The sequence below is a fragment of the Salvelinus namaycush genome, chromosome 11 (genome assembly GCF_016432855.1).
Source record: "Salvelinus namaycush isolate Seneca chromosome 11, SaNama_1.0, whole genome shotgun sequence".
Taxonomy (NCBI): Eukaryota; Metazoa; Chordata; class Actinopteri; order Salmoniformes; family Salmonidae; genus Salvelinus; species Salvelinus namaycush.
In genome coordinates, this window is record NC_052317.1 from 20,792,631 (window position 1) to 20,809,383 (window position 16,753).

Sequence of the window (16,753 nt, forward strand, 5' to 3'; positions counted from 1 at the left end):
CTGGCCACTTCTCGTCCGCCGCCTGGGTGGTCGAAGACTCGTCGCAGCTTGTCAGTGAAGGCTAATAATGAGCTGCAGGATGGTGGCTACTGTTCCCACACCGCCGTTGCCCGCGCCAGGGCCTTGCCCAAGGGTAGAGAGATGATGTAGGCGATCATGGCCCGATCGGTTTGGAATGAGGACTGTAGCTTGAACACCAGAGAACACGAAGTGAGGAACCCCTTGCAACCTCCCAGGTGGCTGTCATACCGCTTGGGGGCTGGGATCTTGGGTTCCTGGTGCAGGTTCCCTGGAGGAACTACGGAGACACCTGTAGCACTGGGCGATGAGACTTGGGCATTTACTCCTCCTGGCTTGAGGTTGGACTGTGGTTGTAGGGAGTCTGTAAGTGCCCAGAGGATCTCTGATATTTGGGAGAGTTGTTCTTGCTGCTTGGTGGGTTACAACATTCTTGATCTGGGTGATCTCTGCTGGGTCCATGTTAAGGCAAAAGCTTGCTGTGACGTGATGAGGTTGGACCCAGGCGCAGAGAAGAGACCAGACGAGGAATCAGTGGTTAAGGTTAAACACTTTACTGAGAAACCGTTGCCGCAGGATCACAGTACACTAGACCAACAACAACCATTAAGTCTGGAAACCTCACTCAGGAAACGACCACACACACAGTAACCAATTCAAGCTCCTGCAAAGGACAAAAGAAAAGACTCCTTTTTTTACGGAAATCATAATGAGTAAATAGGACACACCTGAGTGGCGTTAATATCTCTAGGACGATCTCTGCCGCCCTTTGGTGACAGGTGGAACCATGACAATTACTCTTTACCCTTCTAATAACCAGACCTTCATACAAAGTTGTTATGCTGTATTCTTGACGCACAATCAAACGTGCTGCTATATGCTACCAAAGGCTGCCAGCACGCCCACAAGCGAGCCACTCTGGGTAGCCTAAGCGGCACGCTGCAATTTACCATGTGCTAGTGAACACGACCCGTAACAAATCAATTGTCCCAGTTGCAACGCATTTAGTACATGTCCCAGTTGCAAAATTCCCTGGAGGATCCCAGGAGCGTTTGTCCTCCTTGGAGTACAAAGTAGAATATTCAAACTATGCAAGAGGAGGGAGAGCTGATTTCAGCTGAACACCAAGACATCAGAGAGTAACCAGAGATCTGAAGAAAGCTGATGGTGGTGGAACTAAAGAAAACATCTCAGGGAGACCTGCCACCAGGTACCTGGGTATTTGTTAACGGTGACACTTCTGGAAGAGAGGATCACATCAGTGTCCTGTCAGGACGATGGGACCAGGAGGCTTGGGAGGGATGCAGGTTTGGTGCTGGGCTGAGGTCGGGGAGCCTTGTTGCTGCCTGTCCCGTGGCATGATGTCTATGACAATGTTTGCTGGTGTGAGGGGTTCCTTTGAGGGGAACGAGGGGAAATGACTGCCTACTCTGGGTTTGAAGCTGCTGAACAAGTTTCTTTGCTTTACTTTTCGTCCTGCTGGTTCTCCCACACCTGGCCTATTGGACGGAAATAGTCTGTGACTCTCAGAAAGGGCAGATAGGTGAAGGGAGGTGGGGAGGAGGTTAGAGAGAGGGAGTTTGTGGCAGGTTGGGAGGCTGTGAAATGAGGGAGACAGGGTAAGCCCTATGGTTTAGGCTAGGGGGACACGAGTGAAAATATAAATGATCAAATATCAGTATATTAACATGTCAATGTTTTATGAAAACCCTGTGGAATTAGCTTTTTCTCACAACTGATAATTAACATGGAAATCACTTTGGTGACTGAAAAAGTTGCCCATATTCCAGTAAATCACACTCCCAGTCATGAAAGGATATGTCATAGCCCAGATACAGGAATAGAAACATGAATAAAAAATGGTCTTACTTCTCAACTGGGTTGTCGATAGCAAGAGCCTTAGTGCTGCTGTTATGTTCATTACTGTGGGTGGGGAAAGTTTGATGTTCTCTGTTCAAGCTAAAACGTAATTAATTTGCTAGCTAGCTATTTGCTGCCTGTTCCGGATGTGCTGTAATTTCTCATTCCGACTGATACGTAATGAGCAGGAGAAATATCTAATGATAATGTAAGTTAATCATGTTTGCGTGTTTCTGGCTTTCAGAGTCTTTGCATGTGTACACTATGTGTGAAGCAGTCTGTCGGTCTACAGTGGATTAATAGACTTTAAAGGAATGATTGAAATCACTTTCTATCATGGAGAATAATACACTTGGCAGTTAGGTACTTGACGGATTTACAGTTCTGTAATAGACAGTGGAATCATTAGTTTTGGCCAGCAGTTTCCCAGACAGGGCCAACCATCAGATATACTTGAGTGAGTTCTGATTGGGTGTTGATGGGTGATTGATGTTGGCCTGATACCAGGCCAACATAAACCATTAATCACCTAGATGACCCACCCTAGTCACTATCACACCCCAACCAACATAGAGAATAAACAGCTCTCTATGGTCAGGGCGTGACAGACATCACACAAGGAGACGAGCCACAAATCATAGGGCTAATGCCGGTCACGTGATTCAAGATGCTTTAGCTGAAGATACAATAACAAAAAAAATGTGAAAGTAAGAACACATGAAGTAGCAGAGGATGTATGGCATATCTTCGTCATTAATTTCCATTCATATTTTGGTGCAAGGAGGAGGTTTGATATTTATAAGAAGCTGTCAACTTGTGTGTACAGTTCTTAGATTTCGTCTGTCATATTCTCTTTGGTGAAGTGGCCTAAAGGCTGGAGCCACCTGCTCCTCTTCACCAGTCACTGGTTACACACTGACTAGGGCCCTCACTGTCACGCCTGCTCCCGCTCTTCCCCCCTGGCGCTCGAGGGTGCCAGGTTGCCCTGCATTACACACACCTCTTTCCCTCGTCACGTGCATCAGCGATCATTTGGACTCACCTGGACTCAATCACCTGTGTTATTTCCTTCCCTATATCTGTCTGTTCCCCAGCTCTATTCCCCGCTTCCTCATTAATGTTCGTATGTCATTTTGTTACCTGTTTCTGACGCTGGTCCTGTCCGGTTCCATGTCTGTGCTATATTAAATGTTCCACTCCCCGTACCTGCTTCTCATCTCCAGCGTCGGTTCTTACACTCACAGGTCGGACACTCTCTCATCTTGATTTCAATATGTAACAAGAGTGATTTATAAACCATACTACACAAGAAACTGACTTTTCCCAGTCCCACATACACAACATGCTATATTCCTACTCAAACACATTCAGGAAGTTTAGTCTAAAATGGCCATAATCAATCATATGAAAATTAGATCCTACCAGACCATGACCAAATTGTTGGAATTTAGTTTTCATACAGTTTTTCATGAGCTCCATTACCGTTTCAAGCACTATAATGAACAAGTGGTTTGTGATTGTGTTGAAGCCTAATGGCTACTGTCAATCATCTACTGTTTATGTATGGGGGCTCCCATCCTATTCGTATGACATAAATCTCATGTGGGCCTTAAGTTAAAAAAATAATAATAATAATAATTAAAAAAAAGATAAAATTGTCCAAAATGAAACAAATAATGACATTCACACCCTGTTTAGAGGACAGGTTCCTCTCTTGGTCATCAAATTCGACAGAATTTCACCTTTCGATCTTCAGTTTCATTACACATCTCCTCTCTCCTTCCCAAGGTCCTCTCACTAGGCCCAGATGTCCTACCAGAGTACAAGCTCCAGACCCCCCGCATCCATAAATGGACCATCCTGCACTACAGCCCCTTCAAGGCAGTGTGGGACTGGGTCATCCTGCTCCTGGTCATCTACACAGCCATCTTCACACCCTACTCCGCGACCTTTCTCCTCAGTGACCAGGAGGAGGCAGCCATGCAGACCTGTGGTTACTGCTCTCCACTGAACGTGGTGGACCTCATCGTGGACATCATGTTCATCGTTGACATCGTCATCAACTTCAGGACGACATACGTCAACACCAACGACGAGGTGGTCAGCCAGTCGCAGCGGATTGCCGTGCACTACTTCAAAGGCTGGTTCCTCATAGACATGGTGGCGGCTATCCCCTTTGACCTGCTCATATACCGCTCTGGAGAAGAGGTGAGGAGACCTTGGTGGAGTGGTTTTTAATGCCCTAATAGTATCATTGTTGTACCTAAGTGCTGCTACGAGCTACTGTTTTAAGAGCCTGTGCAAGATTTTCCTGTAAAAAATATTTCTTTCTTCTTTCCTAAGTAAACTGACACAGTATTATAATCAAAAGAGCTTGGTTGTATGGCTGGGTGTTCTGCATGTGTGAATGACCTGTGTTGGACATATTTCTTTCCTGTACCCTTTAAGACAACAACCCTGATTGGCCTGTTGAAGACTGCTCGGCTTCTGCGATTGGTGCGTGTAGCTCGGAAGCTGGACAGATACTCTGAGTACGGAGCGGCCGTCCTCTTCCTCCTCATGTGCACCTTTGCCCTCATCGCTCATTGGCTGGCCTGCATCTGGTACGCAATTGGTAACGTGGAGCGTGCAGGAGCAGCCCGGATTGGCTGGTTGGACTCTCTGGGGGACCAGCTCGGAAAGCCCTACAATCAGACTATACCAGGGTCAGGTCCCTCCATCAGGGACAAATATGTCACAGCACTCTACTTTACCTTCAGTAGTCTGACCAGCGTGGGCTTCGGGAACGTCTCACCTAATACCAACTCTGAGAAGATCTTCTCTATCTGTGTAATGCTCATTGGCTGTAAGTCCCAATTATAAACCCTCAATACACAAATAAATATTGCTTAATACACAGGTGATGTTACTGTTAACACATGACATGGATGGGGAATGTAAGTATTATGTGTATTGGACGTATTGGACAGCCACATCTCGTGTCCACTGTCCAAGGCAATTCTTCCCCAGGGAAGATTATGTTCATTTTATTGTATCTTATTTAATAATATAAAACACTACATTTTGATTACAGGCACAAAATCTTCATGTTTTTCTAGCATTATAATTTTACATGCTTATTTTTTGGGGAATATGCTCAGTCCCCTCTATTCTCTCTGTGTGTCTACAGCTCTCATGTATGCCAGCATCTTTGGTAACGTGTCAGCCATCATCCAGCGGCTGTACTCCGGCACGGCTCGCTACCACACCCAGATGCTGCGGGTCCGAGAGTTCATCCGCTTCCACCAGATCCCCAACCCACTGAGGCAGCGGCTGGAGGAGTACTTCCAACATGCCTGGTCCTACACTAACGGCATTGATATGAATGCTGTGAGTCATAAACACACTTGTGCGAACACACATGCACACACACACCGCTACTTGTTTTGGTCATGTAAGTGTGGCGAAATGGACACATTTAAGTAGTAAAAAGGCAACACACAGTGGTGGACACAAAGACAAACCAGCTGATGTGTCTCCGCTCCTCTATGTTGTCCAGGTGCTGAAGGGCTTCCCAGAGTGCTTACAGGCTGATATCTGCCTGCACCTCAACCGCACCCTGCTGCAGAACTGTAAGGCCTTCAAAGGCTCCACTAAGGGCTGCCTGCGGGCCCTGGCCATGAGGTTTAAGACCACCCATGCCCCGCCAGGCGACACCCTGGTCCATGTCGGTGACGTCATCTCAGCCCTCTACTTCATTTCCCGTGGCTCCATAGAGATCCTGAGAGGGGATGTGGTGGTGGCCATCCTGGGTAGGATATCATCTAAACTGCATTTCCATATGGCACAATAAAGATTTACTTGACTTGACTTGCAGTGGATTTCAACCTGTACTGTATATATATACTTGTACATATTGTTATTTTACTACTGCTGTTTAATTATTTGTTACTTACATGATTTATTTTCAATTTTTTACTTAACACTTATTTTTCTTAACTTCTAAAAGCATTGTTGGTTAAGGGCATGTAAGTATTTCACTGTAAGGTCTACACCTGTTGTATTCGGCGCATGTGACAAATACATTTTTATTTGATTTGATATATTGTTGCAGAGGCTTTTAACAGTCTCTCTCATCTCCTCCACTCCTTGAGATATGCCCTCATAGCCCTCCACAATGTTTAGTCGAACAGCCTCACCTGGTGGTTGCTATGGGTTAGTCACAAGAATATGAGAGAGCACATTCACTCAGAAACCTTGTAAATCGCTATAAATGAACATAGAAAAAGTAAATTAGATATGAATTATTAACACATTGTCTCTGAATATCCACAATATCAGAAGCACATAATGTATCCATAGATATGCTATCATCAATGTATCTTCTCCTGTGCATCCAGTAAACAGTCTCTCCTTTCCCCCTGCAGGTAAGAATGACATCTTCGGAGAGCCCATTAACCTGTATGCCTGTCCAGGGAAGTCCAATGCAGACGTGAGGGCTCTGACCTACTGTGACCTCCATAAGATCCACAGGGAGGACATGCTGGAGGTGCTAGATATGTATCCCGAGTTCTCTGACTACTTCTGGGGTAACCTGGAGATCACGTTCAACCTCCGGGATGTGAGTTGGCTTTTTGTTACAGAATTTTGTTTCGAATGCCTTGCTAGAAACATGTCATTCAGGGGAATTTACTCTCTCTTATCTTAGAGTTTGATTGTTTGAATTTAAGTTATTTGACTACATAAATCATTCTATAACTTCTCACTTTAATATTTTTTTCAGGCTGCCACGGTAGCTGGTTCAATGAGCAGTGAGGACTCTGATCATTGTGGAGTCAGCTGTCGTATTCACAGACAAAAACGGTCCCTCAGTTGCAGCTCGGACAGAGGTGTGGTACCCTGTTAGTCAAGTACTCTGGGTAGCACACGGCTAGATTAGATCATTTTGTGTATTTCAGTTTGATTTTAGTAAACCCATTCAATTTGCATTAATCACACTTGCTTCAATTAGACAAGTCTGTTCTATCCACTCTATAGGTGCGTCCCAATGTGCACCCTATTCCCTGTATAGTGTATTACCCTATGGGCCCTGGTCAGAAGGACAAACCCTATTTCTGCATTCTATGCCTCTCCTCACAGAGGCAGAGGAAACCAATCCATCCCAGAGACATGTCCGCAGGGCCAGAGGCCAGAGCTCCAGAGCACAGGGAGATGGGCAGAACACAGAGTCTCAGGGCCTGATGAGCTCAGCCTATTCTCCTTTTTACTCCAGTGAAGATGAGGAGTCAGTGTTAACCAGCTCTGTACAACCAACTTCACTAGTAGGGATCCCCCATAGTCAGACCACCATCCTCAACATCAGTAGTGCGGTGGAGGATGAGATGAACCAGAAGACTGGAAATACCTGCAATCCTCTCTCAGGTAGACCATGTCTCCATCAGCACTATTTAAAAAAAAAAACTTTGTCTTTGTGTTAGATCTGAGTGGTGTTATTTTTCTCAATTTGTTGCACCACAATAATAGCAGAGCATGCTGCTATTCATGTCAGTGCTGTTACAGGCTTTGGTTTTTCCATGTAATATTTCAAGGTAGGACGTTAGAATGTGGGGCGCATCGATTGGTGTCACCTCGTTAGTCAGTCTGTATTACACGTGTGCTGGTTGGTCATCTCGTTAGAGGGATGCTATTTAAGAGTGGCTGGCCCAGTGCTCCAGTTGTCTTGCGAGACAACACATTTAGTTGGCACTACCTATTTGAGGTCTAGACAAACAATCCTTTATCTGATCTTCCCTGTTTTTGTTTTGTTCCACTTTTTGGTTTGTTTCCTGTCTTTAATTTTGGGGTGGGTTTTTATTTTGTTTGCCTCTTCTTGGGCAAATTTAGTGGCCGCTCATGGTGGGTGTCTTTTAGGTTCCAGTTGTTGTTGCTAGTCACCTTTCAGTGGACACCCCCATGAGTGTTTTTCAGAACCCCTCCTAGAACCCCACCTGTTTCATTTTGGTTGTTAAAGTGATTTTTCTTTGTTAGTTCCCTTTGTTGTGAGCGACTGAGTTTCTTGTGGGAACGTAACAGTATAGTATACTGTATGTTTCTGATAGATGTTATATGAGCTGGACTAGCTGTCTGTCTAACCTCCCTTGTTCTCCCCTGTATCAGGGGCTTTCTCAGGCGTCTCCAACATCTTCAGTTTCTGGGGGGAGAGCCGAGAACAGCAGCAGTATCAGGAGGTGACCTGCCACTGCCTGCCCTCCACTCCCCCTCCTCCCCCTCTCCACGCTGTCCTGAGCAACATCAGCCGACGGCAGCGCAGCGAGCTGGAGAACAGGCTGGAACTGCTGCAGAGACAGCTCAACAGGTCGGAGAATGTTCGGTCAATGTTGAGTGAACCCTTGGGTTGTGTATTCTTGGGTGTATCCCAAATGGCACACTACTCCATATATAGTTTACTACTTTTTACCAGGGCCCATAGTGCAGTGATTTGACCAAAGCCCTACAGTATGTAGGGAATAGGGTTCCATTTGGGTTGCAACCAATGACTTGCCGAACCTTTGGTGTTGGGAGGCTGTCTCCCTTTAACTGCGGGATAATGAGATGACCCAAATAACCATTTACTGTTGTGGCCTATGCTACTTTAGCTGTGGTTGTAGTCTGACTATTCTACTGTGATCACTCAGGATGGAGTCACGGATGTCCACAGACATCGGGGCCATAATGCAGCTGCTCCAGAGACAGATGGTGCTGGTGCCCCCGGCCTACAGCACAGTGTCCTCTCCCCCTGAACCGTCCCCCTCCCTCACCCTGAGGCCTGCAGAGAGGCTGGCGCAGCCGGTCTCACCGCTGGACTCAGAGACCCTGGCCTCCCTCTCACAGGTACTGTATGTATACCACATATTGCAACGGGGCACGCCATCCAAGCAAAAGTGCTTCTTGACTGATGGACACATCTTCCAAATGTTTGTATTTATGCTGAACAAAAATATAAACGCAACATGTGTTGGTCCCTTGTTTCATGAGTTGAAATAAAAACTCCCAAATATTTTCCATATGCACAAAAAGCGTATTTCTCTCAAAGGGTGTATTTATGTTTGTAATAAAGGCCTTTTGTGAGGAAAAACTTGTTCTAATTGGCTGGGCCTGGCTCCCCAGTGTGCGGGCCTGGCTGCCAAGTGGGTGGGCCTGGCTGCCAAGTGGGTATGCCCACCCATAGCTGCATCAATGCCCAGTCGTGTACTCCATAGATTTGGGCCTCATTTTATTTCAATTGACTGATTTACTTATGAACTGTAACTCAGTAAAATCTTTGAAATTGTTGCATTTATATTTTTGTTCAGTGTAGATTTAACCTGGTTATTGATTTAGGGCAGTTGATTTACTGACAGTTGAGGTCGTGTCATCAGTGTGATAGCAGCACACTGGTTGGACAGAAAAATGTTTTCTTGTGAAAGCATTGGGTTAAAGACGCCAATACTGTAGCATTTGAATGTTGAGTGGAAATCCACTAAGCCCAAGGGATTGTCTGGTCTAACCCTACTGGATGTAGGTGATCAGTTTGTTAGGACCATCATCACTAGTCTGGATCCATAGGAAACAACTGCTCAGTGTGTCTTGTCTAGCCTACCGTATATCAACCAATAATCCCACTTTGACGTTTACATGTTCAATCTGAGAAGTTATTCTGTAGTTGTGTACTGTAGATCTGATTCTTCTCACCTCTCTCTTGTTCTCTACCTCAGTTCTTGATCAAAACAGATTTTGACTACAGCCTTTCCAAGTCCTGTGAGTCTCTCCACAGTGCAGTGGAGCTGTGTCTTCTGGAGCCAACCCGAGTCCTGGAGCCAACCCCAGTCTTAGACCCTCTCCCCAAGATTCCGCCTCTTGGCAACAGCATCCACCCAGAGCATCGCGCCCTGGGCTTGTCCATCCATACAGATACTGAGCCCTTAAGCCTAGTCAACCATGGGAACTTCTCAGCGCCAGGGACAGGATTGGCCCAGTCAGACCCCTCAGAGGGCCGACGGAGGCTCTCGTTGCCAGGGAAATGCACAGCTCTGGACCTGGAGAGCCCCTGGACTACTGCACACAGATACAGCTCTGACCCTGGGAGTTAGGGGCCAAACAGTGTGTGTGTAACACTATCTCCCTGCTTCTGGACATGGAGTCATAAGAGGTACTCAAACAAAAACATATCCAAACTGTTTCCCTCTCTGCCCGTGAAATAAAATGTCCTGTGCATGGATACAATTATTTTCTGGTCATAGAAGTCCTCAAAGCATCACTTTTCACAGATTTATGCTACCATTTGCAGTATTGTATATGGAAACATATTTGTCCTTGTTAGTCAATATCTGTCTCTGCTGTATATGTCCTTGTTGTCACCGTGTATGGGTTAAGTGTTAGCTGACTAACAGAACTCTGTTCTGTCTCGTGGAGTTGTGATGGGAGAGCTGCTGCTAATTTTCATTAGTCTACTGATTTTGCTCTAACATCTGTCTGGCTCAATGGGTAACAGAAATTAATTCTGGCATCCATATCTAATTCTTAAATTACTGAACTGAATTAGCAAGCAATATGCAAACTGTAAAACATTTCTGTTCTGTTATCATTGTGTGGTATCCTCTCGCCTTTGTCTTTGAGTTAGTCTAGATGTTGAATGAGATGGCCTGCGCGCTGAACAACATAATATCCAATCCTAGGCCAGCAGAGGATCACAGAATTATGACCTAATCTACTGAATGTAGTATCTGTCAGACCACAGCAATATTCCATGATGCAAGCGTGCCACCTGGGCCTCAATTCTCCTCCTTCTCTCTCTGACTGCAGAAGACAGACTACTCAGTTACTGTAACAAGCAACTCCAAGTGTAATGACAATGTTTACACATCATTGAAGAGCAGGACCTGTATGTGTTAGAACATTTTAGTTTAGGTTGTATCTCTTGTTTGATAAAAATATTTAGATTGAATGATTTCTTGGAAATATATTTAAAGAACATATCATTATGGATTATTGCTTAATTGTCATTCTGAATAGTACCATTAACCCGACCTATACTGTTATAGTGTGTTACTGTCCAGTTCTGGGAAATAGATTACTGCAGGAAAAGTAGCTTGTTATGTAGGGATATATTGTAAAAAATCTGAACTATTATTGTTTGGAGGTTTGGGTCAGGGTACAGTATTTATTGATTCAGTTGAATAGAGTTACTGTGTAGCTTGATGTATATTTGATAATGAACAGTTGGATACTACTCATGAATAAAAAGATGAACAATAAATGCATTGTTTTGTGTATGGTCATACCTTGAAACCATTCAAACATGGTCAATTGAACAGGCCAATGCACATGTCTTATTGCATGTTTGTTCACGTGTATTTTACTAAACATGAGTAATCTCACTTTTAGTGGGAAGATATGAATTCATGACATGTATATACTTCAAATAAAAGCACAATACTGATCTGGATCTTAGGCCTCTGCAAATCTACAATACCTCATAAAACGTCTGGTCACTATCATGTCCTGAGATTCCCTTTTGAAATTGCAGAGGTAAAATATATTTATCATTCCATTCCAGCTATTACAATGTCCCTGTCTTCATTTATCGCTGACCACCAGCCTCATTTGATGAAACGATTTATAGACAGAGATATTAAATCATAGTGCATAGATCATATAGTCCTAACCCTAAAACCAGTCAGAGGGTGACCAGCATAGGCCTATGAATAAACAGCAACAGTTTGCCTATAGATGAAAGGTCCTTTAGATTTGACTGGTCCAACACTGGGTTAATTTGTTTATCCCATGTGTAACTCTGTTGTTTGTGTCACACTGCTTTGCTTTATCTTGGCCAGGTCGCAGTTGTAAATGAGAACTTGTTCTCAACTGGCCTACCTGGTTAAATAAAGGTGAAATAAAAAAAATCTGCTAGGGATTATATATTTACCAAATCAAATGAGACCGTAATCTCTTAATTTTATAGAAAGCACTACATTACAGGACAGCAAGTGAATCTGAATGGATGGCGGTAGTCATGGTCTTAGATCTAACACCTGGTTGGTCTGACTTTGTTTACCTCAACTGGGAGAGACAGGTTTTTATTAGTGTCATTGAGGTCAGGGCACTATGCCCAAGGATAAAGCAGCAGACCATTAATCCCTGAGTAGAGTAGGCTAAAGTTACACATGAGCCTGTAACACCAATTAGATGTCATAATAATGAGCTGAGTGAGACAGGCCAGGCTGTGTTTCCATTGTGAGGATGAACAGAGAAGCTACAGAATGTAAAATATCCCTGCATAGATTTGAAAGCGAGACTAGCTGCAAAGTGCCACGCCCCCGTTGCGCGTGTGTGTCCGGCATTGAGAACTGCCTCCATATTGCCAATCAGTGCGTATTGTGCCCATACAGTATATAGAACTGTTGTCTACTGTAAATGATTGGCCAAATCTAGTCTCAAGAATGGAGAAATGGATGATAGTTAATTTTGTACAATCACATCGGCTGAGTTGTCCTTCAACAGATGTGGGCGGCATCTACACAGAAACGGTTTGGGAATTATGTGCTGCTCTGACAATCTCTGCGTCAAAAACAGAGAATCAAACGAAACACGGCAGCATTTCTTGACTGTAATAGGCTGAGCGTGGTGAAGTAGGCGGGCTGATTTTCAGCTGTCAGTGAAGTGCTCTGTACGAGAAGGTAGAACAGACTTCGATCAGCGACATTCACGACAACAATTAACAAACGGATAAAAAAAGAGAAAACATAGGGTAAGTAAAATCATGAATAATTGCAATTGACGGGAACACTGCAGCTCAGGTGATTATCTGGGTGGAGGTATTTGTGTATTTTTCTATGCCTCAGAGATGTAGTAATTATTGATGAATGGTTACACGTTTTTTACGGAGCAAGAAGCTCACAATATGCAGAATAGACGCAGTCCTAGTCTGGTTGACCATGAATGTAATGCGCGATATTTATTGTTCATACACTATCACACTCTGTTCCCAAATTGATGTTGTTTACATATCCACAGTGGGCGTGTTTGATTCACTCCCACCACGACCAATGCAGAACATTTTCTTTGTTATGTTGCCGCAGTTGAGTTAAGGGATGCTGACTGTAGACAGGTGTCCACCGCATCGCAGATGGGTCCACTCCAACAGAGCAAACATTGATCGTCGTTACATAAATGTGATATTATACAGCTTCGACATTATAAATCATCAAGATAACACCGATAGATGCATAAAGAGTGCAATGCTACATCCCAGTGTGCACCGTCCGACTCCGAAGTCCATGGACATTGAAAAGACGTTGAAATTTGGTCCGTCTGCCTTGGCCTTGATTTTGGACGCGAACATAGACGTATATGATTGGTTCAGATTTGGTCCTGTCTGGACCTACCTTGGTCCACACAGCGGACTTGATTTGGCCCAAACATTGGTTCAGATTTGGTCCGGTCCTGACCAAGTTTGGTCTTGTTTGGGGACGGAGCTCATTAGAATAATACCCAGCATGCTTTGCACGTGCGTTTTGTATTTGTATTTATTAGGGATCCCCATTAGCTGATGCCAAGGCAGCAGCTACTCTTCCTGGGGTCCAAAAACATTAAGGCACTTACATTACATATAAAACAAAATATAAAATAACACATTCTCTAACATTATTACACCACTACATATCTACATTACAAAATGTATAATACCACCATACAACAATATTACAATGTATGTGTAGAATGCGTGTACTAGTGCTAGTGTGCTTATTCGTGCTCCTTTTGACATTTACATTTTGGGCTTTTAGCAGTTGCTCTTGTTCAGAGCGACTTACAGTCAGTGCATTCAACTATGGTACATAAACAACCACATACTATACCACAGCCATAGCAAGAAAAACTTTTCTGTAATTGTTACTGATAATGTTATTGTAGTTGAAGTGTTCTGTTGTTTTTTTCTGTTGGTCTGGACTTAGATCACTGCCTAAGCTTTTGAAAAAGCTAACATAAGTGCTTGTGATGTCTATGCTAGGAATAATACATATTCCATGGCCTACTGCAATCTTCAGTTTGCTCCATTTTTGTATATTAATTATAATACTAATTATTATTATTATTAATATAATACTTACTTCATTGACATGTGGATATCAGTGAATGTATGCACGTTTGAAATCTGGCCATAGAACAATTACAAAAAAACTATGTCCATAAAATATGTATTTTCAACGTCTGTAAAATATGTATTTTTAACATTCGGAAAATATGCGTTTTCAACGTCTGGAAAATATGCGTTTTCAACGTCTTCAAAAGATGCGTTTTCAACGTCTGGAAAATATGCGTTTTCAACGTCTTCAAAATATGCGTTTTCAACGTCTTCAAAATATGCGTTTTCAACGTCTGGAAAATATGCATTTTCAACGCCTGGAAAATAAGCATTTTAAACGTCCGGAAAATACGTATTTTCAAAATATGTATTTTCAACTTCCATAAAATATGTGTTTTCAACATCCGGAAAATACGTATTTTCAATGTCCGGAAAAGACGTCTTTTCAACTTTCCTTCAGAACCGATGTCAACGTAATTTTGCTCACTGGAAGGCTCATCTCTACAGAGAAGACAAATAACACACAATGCCCCCCCCACCCCCCTCTATGTGACTGCAGCCATACCATGCATGTATTGTGTGTTTTGCATGCATGGTTCTGTATCCATTGTGAACTATGCCCTCTGTACTGTCCTGCAAAAAAAGTCAGCTTTAGCCCATACACTTTGTTTTGATTTTTAGTCCCAGGTTTATTGATTCTGGCAGGGGAGGTATTTTATACTCTCTCCTCTAGCTTGCCTATTGTTAGTGAGGAGGATTCACCATCTTTATGGAATGTTTTCATTATTTATCTGCAGATAATTTCCAAAAAGCCTACCAAAATGCAAATTAGGGAGCCAAATGAACGGCTCTCTTACCAATGTGGTTTGGTAGGCTACTGACGAGTCACTCACTTTAAAGGGATACTACTGGAAGCCCGTTATCTACTTCCCCGGTGTCAGATGAACTTGTGGATACCATTTTTATGTCTGCGTGCAGTTTGAAGGAAGTTTCTGATTAGCATTAGCGCAGTTGCTAACTAGCATTAGCGCAATGACTGGAAGTCTTTGGTAACTGCTAGCATGCTAGCATTAGTACTTGTTGCAGAGACATACAAATTGTATCCATGAGTTCATCTGACTCTAGGGAAGTAGATTGCCGAAATCCCGAAGTAACAATTCAATGTCACTGTCTGGCGTATTTGTTATCCTCACATTATCCTGATAGGTATCAGTCTGGTGTTTTCTGTAATGACCTTAGTGATCACTGTTTAACAGCCTGTGTTCGTAATGGCTGCTCAGTAAAACGACCTGTCCTGATTTGTCATAGACGCTTGCTAAAAAACTTTAATGAGAAAGCCTTCCTTCATGAACTGTTCTCTGTAAAATGGTATAGAATCAGCTTGATCCCCCTCTGTCGAAGATGCTTGGACCTTTTTTTCCCGCAGGAGGCCTTTTGCCTTTTGGTAGGCCGTTATTGTAAATAAGAATTTGTTCTTAACTGACTTGCCTAGTTAAATAAAGGTTAAACAAATATAAAAAATACAAAAGAGATCTTTAGTTTACTTGATGCGATACCATGGACATATAACTACATTGTATGTTTATGAATGACAAGGATATACAGTACAAGTCAAACGTTTGTACCGACTCATTCAAGGGTTTTTCTTTATTTTCTACATTGTAGAATAATAGGGAAGACGTCAAAACTATGAAATAACACATATGGAATCATGTAGTAACCCAAAAACTGTTAAACAAATCAATATAGATTTTAGATTTTAGGCCCTTCAAAGTAGCCACCCTTTGCCTTGATGACAAATTTGCACACTTTTGTACCGAGAGGTGGGACAGACAGCAGACTGTCAAACCAGCAGTGTTTCCCTGTCATCGCTCAGTTTGTGATTGACAGGCGCTGGCCCTATCAGTAGATCTCTAGAAGATGCATGTTGTTTATTCTATTGGGAGAGGGCTCGGCAGACTTTTTTCTGACTAGCAAATTTAAAAGTGGCCTAGTTAATTGAAATGGAAAAAGTACCCAGCTGAAAATGAGTCTGTAATCAGCTATATAGCCGACAGCCAGCGCTAGTGGTAAACACTGGTCTTGTCACACAACAAGGATTATTTAGACTGACAGACAGACAAATACACATTGTTAGATAGATACTGTAGATAAATAGGCCTTGATAGACAGACAATAAGGACTTTTTTTGTGCAATTATAAACATTTTGCCATGGGGCAGAGAGAAGATTTAGCAATTTTATAATACATTTCATGCAATTCTACTCATTTTTGCTATGGGTTGGAGAGGAAATTTTGCTATTTTACAGCAGATGTCTTGCAATTCTAGACATTTTGCCATAGGGTGGAGAGAAATGTTTGTAGTTTTTAATATGAGATCTCAGTGAGACTACCTAACAAAATCAATGGGGGCCCCCTGGCCAAGATAACAAGTTTATATAACTGGCCACTAAATTAATTTAGAGATATATAACCTTTTAGCTGACATGGGTAATTGACTGATAATCAGTGACTGACATAACAAGAGTAAAACTGCTGAAACACAACCACATTTTTGTGGGGGAAATTAATCCGAGGGCCTTCAAAAGGGGGGCCATGTGGCCCGCGGGCCGCCAGTTGCCCATCCCTCGCCTAATGTATGCCATACAAGAAAATCTCTCTTTCTCAGTCGCCTGGAATGGTGGGATTATAGTGCAATCCTCCACAGATTACGGGAGACAGAGTCAGAGGGACTTGGACAGCACAGCAGTGTCTGTCCATCAAGGTTCACAAGCAATGCAGAGGCAAATAACTGCC

At 43.2% G+C, this 16,753-nt stretch overlaps 1 protein-coding gene across 1 annotated transcript in view; it reads left to right on the forward strand.

Annotated features, from left to right (window-relative positions):
• Positions 1-9,965, forward strand: part of LOC120055278 (potassium voltage-gated channel subfamily H member 6-like) — a 70,133-nt gene extending 60,168 nt beyond the window's left edge. The window contains exons 7-16 of the mRNA XM_039003163.1: positions 3,667-4,086; positions 4,327-4,723; positions 5,048-5,247; positions 5,417-5,669; positions 6,285-6,478; positions 6,641-6,746; positions 6,997-7,278; positions 8,014-8,212; positions 8,532-8,736; positions 9,591-9,965. Coding sequence (XP_038859091.1) covers positions 3,667-4,086; positions 4,327-4,723; positions 5,048-5,247; positions 5,417-5,669; positions 6,285-6,478; positions 6,641-6,746; positions 6,997-7,278; positions 8,014-8,212; positions 8,532-8,736; positions 9,591-9,965 — 2,631 coding nt within the window. The remainder of the gene's footprint in view (positions 1-3,666; positions 4,087-4,326; positions 4,724-5,047; positions 5,248-5,416; positions 5,670-6,284; positions 6,479-6,640; positions 6,747-6,996; positions 7,279-8,013; positions 8,213-8,531; positions 8,737-9,590) is intronic.
• The last annotated feature ends 6,788 nt before the right edge of the window (positions 9,966-16,753 follow it).